Consider the following 4,237-nt stretch of genomic DNA (forward strand, 5'->3'; position numbering starts at 1 on the left):
CCGTAGACCACGAGTCCTTTATGCACGTGTCGGCGGGTTCGGAGAAGGCGTCATCAGCTCTACATGCGGAATCAATAGCCTTGTTAAAGGCGGCCAATTGTCTAAAGGGGAACTTATTGTCAAGCGTCACAATAGTCTCTGATTGTAAAACGCTAGTTGACACCATCAATTCGACGAGCGCAAGTTTCTCTCGGTCAGCCGAAAACACTTTAGAGGAAATCAAGGTAATTTTGCAAGAACTGTCTCAAGCTCAGGTAAGATTGATACAAAGGAAATACAACTCAGCAGCGGACCACATGGCTAAAGAAGCAAGGATAAAAAATATTCAGCACATGTTCTCCAAATTGCAACAAAAAGTTCCGAAATCTAGCATTCTCTTTAATGTATTTGATGCAGATGAAATTTTAGATTTCTTGTATTATATATGCTAGTTAATAAAATTACCTTTTCCATCAAAAAAAACAAAAATAAATGGATTAAATTAGGTTAATCAAAAACACGGGTCACTTAATCATTTACTAGGAATTAGGACATCCCTTATCACCAAAGAGTAGATTATCTTATCAGTTAAGGGTCCCCAAAAGACCGTTCAATTTGAAAGGGAAATTTCTTTCTAGATTTTGAAGTGTCCCAACCAACGATCACTGATTCACCTGCATGTACATTGGGTCTTTGTAATTAGATTGCGGAAGTGATAGACAACCCGCGGTGCGTACCATGTGAGTGTGAGAGAGTGATCCCTCCTGGGCCGGTGATTTAGCAGGGAGATGGGTTTAGTGTGGGTCCCACCCTTATACTCTCACTTTCTTTTCACGGGACAACCCGCAGGATATAAATCATCCTCGATTAGACCGGGCCTTTCTTTACATGCCCATCGTGCGATACGATGACACGTAATAGAGGTTCTAGAATACACTGGAGGTTACTGAGAGACAAATGTTGTTTGTTTCAGCGAGATAGAAAGAGGAGATCAGGCAATTATTTCACCTGAAGGAATTCATTTTTGTCGGAGAAGAAGAAAGAGATGTCAATTTACGGGTGGAAAAGCAGCTTCTACGATGAGGATGAAGAAGATCGCCCTGAAAAACCACGAACATATGGAGTCACAGAGATGAGAGGACCTCATTATAGCTTTTTCACCCAAAATGCCCTTCAGGTTTTTCTTCACTTTCCTATAAAATTCATTTTTCTTTCTATTTTTCTTGATCACTGAACGGGAAACTTGAAATTCTCTGGGGGATTTCTTTTTTTTTTTTTTTTTTTTTCTTTTGCAGGATATCTTGGAGTATGAAGGACATTTCGTGGATGGTTTGAAATTCTGTGGTGGTTCACATAGCATGATGACAAAGGGTTTTATCAAACAAATCACAGAAATGGCTCATAAGCATAATGTCTATGTGAGTACTGGTGATTGGGCTGAACATTTACTTCGTCAAGGGCCATCAGCTTTCAAGGACTATGTGCAGGTATATATCACCAACAATCTCTTTGTTGCTTCTTTGAAATGATTACTATTGGAATGGAATGAATGAATATTGCTTGGATTATTTTAACAGGATTGTAAGGAACTTGGGTTCGACACTATTGAACTTAATGTGGATTCACTTAAAGTTCCTGAAGAAGCTCTATTGAGATTTGTTCGCTTGATTAAAGGTTGTGGGCTCAAAGCTAAACCTCAGTTCACTGTGAAATTTAACAAGTCAGACTTACCGGTTGACGGTGACAGGGCTTTTGGGGCATATATTTTTCCTGTTCCACGAACATCTGGTACTACTCTCGACTTCATCGATTTGCTCTTTGTTCCAATTTTTTGTTGCATGTATTTAGAAGAGAATCGAACGAACAGTCCTAGACTAAGATTAGGAGTTAGTATGGTAATAATTCATACATGCCACCGTTTTTATGTATGCCCATGTGTTTATGTGATGAAAGGGAATGAGTTAGTGTGGTCAGACCTGTTCCATAATATCTGAAAACTGTATCATAGATGGGTTGGGGTCGTTATTTTTTGGTTCTGCAATCCAAATCATAGTAGTACTGAAAAATAGTAGAGTGCCCGTTTGTTGATTGTTGCCCTTCATTTTATCTTCTGATCAACCTGGTAGGAATTACTTAGGAACGGATGAGTTTTAACTTGTGGTTTGTTATCCTCACCCAGCGGATTTTTACCGCTTCACTACAGAGGCATTTGCATTGGAACCACACTGTTACGAAAAGTGCATTTGGTGATTACTCGCTAGAAAGATGATACACAAGTTTTGAGTACAAACTTTATTGTGTTAGCAGGTCACCAGTCTATGGTTTGTCTTGTATTTAAATTGTATGAATGCAGTCACCAATCTATAATTTGTCTTGTATTGGACATGTATTAATGCGGTTAATGCGTGAGAGCACAATTTATTTTTCTTCTTCTTCTTATGACCAACTAGACAATGAACACTACATTAGCATTGTCACATATGGGAAAAGCTTGTGGCGTGTTTATTTCTAGTGGATTTTCGTAAGTACACTTGGTCAGGCTTGATTTTGTTGATGGTTGTCTTCTGTTTCAGAATAGTCTGGGTTTGATTACTCTCTGTAAGAGGAGTTTACAGCCTCTAAAACCAATTTGGATTTTGATAGAGGAAACTTGGCTTGCCAAGAGATAGAATTGTAGATAACAACTAAATAATTTGAGGTTCCCACTGTCAGTATTGAGAAGAGTATTGTTACTGATATTCTGTGGAGACCTTACACATACTCGAACTTTTCAAGCATTAAAGATCCATATACCTCTTGTATAGCCATAACAAGTTGATACAAGGAATCGGGTTAGCATAGCATAACACCATTAGGAAGTGTGGTGGTTCTGAATTTCCAATTTGTTATGGAATCATTTGAGGTCTCTTGGTCTGCTAAAACAAACGAGACATGTAGTGTAAACTTTTATTTCTTACTGCAAGTGTAAAACAAAAAGTCTTGTATAGGAATTCCCTGATAAGATTTTAAATATAAGGGTTGAGCTAGTGTACTTCCTCTATTAGGTAGTGAAATGAATAATGAGATGAGCTGTAGTGTATAAATAACAGGGAATACTTGATTATGTAGCTGATCAAGGATTAGTTTCTATAATGGTAGTTATTTCTTGTTTCCTTACGCAGAAATAGTTGAGGACACGAACTTGTTAATCAGAAGGGCCGAGAGATGCTTGGAAGCAGGAGCTGACATGATCATGATTGATGCTGACGATGTGTGCAAATATGCTGATTCTTTGAGGGCAGACATTGTTGCTAAAATTGTAAGTCGTCTCGGACTTGAGAAAACCATGTTCGAGGCATCAAATTCCAAGATCTCAGAGTGGTTTGTCAAACGTTATGGACCTAGGGTGAGTTTTCGTGTTGGATAGTTTTTCTTTTCTTTCTTATATCTGTTTTAAAGCCTTATTTATGAGATGCTAGGGACTTATGGTTGAATGGTTCTCCTGATTCGGTACAATTTTTCAGGTGAATCTTTTCGTGGACCATTCGCAGGTGATGGATCTCGAATGCCTTCGTGGAGGTAGCCTGGGTAAAAATCAACAATCCCGTCTTGGTTCATCGTATTTTTTGCTCTGAAATGGTAGCCTCCACAGGTGGTTTAGTTCATTTTACATCTACTGTATTGTTTGTAGTGTGTATGCCTATTATGTCAGTGAAAAGATGTTCTTGTTCTTACTGGGTAATTGGGCTGGTCATGTTATTCTTAATTACTTAATGTACTACTTCCCTGGCTATGGGTAACGTTACTGGACCATCCTTTTCTTCCTTGGAAACTGCGAAATGGGTTTAATGAATGCTATATTATTGTGTCAAGTAGAAACAATGTGACACGGTTCGGAAAGCTTTTGACCGAGTTCTGTTTATGCCAGTCATCAGCCTGTGTTAATTGATTTACTTTTATTTTGTGCATCTGTGTTGGTGTTTTTGTCTCGATATTATATTATGCCTTCACCATGCCTCTTCGATGTATTTCTGTGCGTCTTTCATGTATGAACAATTTCAAGATGATGTGGAAAATTCCCTAACCAATATAACCCGGATAGACACACAAGTTGATCAGCGGGACTAGGGGTGCACATACCCTATCCATACCCGCCAATCCTACCGTACCCGCCAGTGTTGTAACCTTATCCTATCCTACTCATTATTTGGCGGGTAGGGTGACGGTTAGAGATTTTTTTACCCGCCGTTAAATGGGTAGAATGACGGGTAAAGCACGA

The 4,237-nt window shown here is 38.8% G+C and overlaps 1 protein-coding gene across 1 annotated transcript; it reads left to right on the forward strand.

The window, feature by feature from the left end:
- Window positions 1-896: 896 nt before the first annotated feature.
- LOC113358756 (protein HEAT-STRESS-ASSOCIATED 32-like) lies at window positions 897-3,926 on the forward strand. The gene is made up of 5 exons (XM_026602420.1): window positions 897-1,156; window positions 1,275-1,466; window positions 1,557-1,767; window positions 3,141-3,364; window positions 3,483-3,926. Exons 1-5 carry the CDS (start codon window positions 1,025-1,027, stop codon window positions 3,591-3,593), a joined length of 870 nt encoding a protein of 289 aa, XP_026458205.1. The 5' UTR covers window positions 897-1,024; the 3' UTR covers window positions 3,594-3,926.
- The last annotated feature ends 311 nt before the right edge of the window (window positions 3,927-4,237 follow it).

Source organism: Papaver somniferum, chromosome 3 (genome assembly GCF_003573695.1).
Source record: "Papaver somniferum cultivar HN1 chromosome 3, ASM357369v1, whole genome shotgun sequence".
NCBI lineage: Eukaryota > Viridiplantae > Streptophyta > Magnoliopsida > Ranunculales > Papaveraceae > Papaver > Papaver somniferum.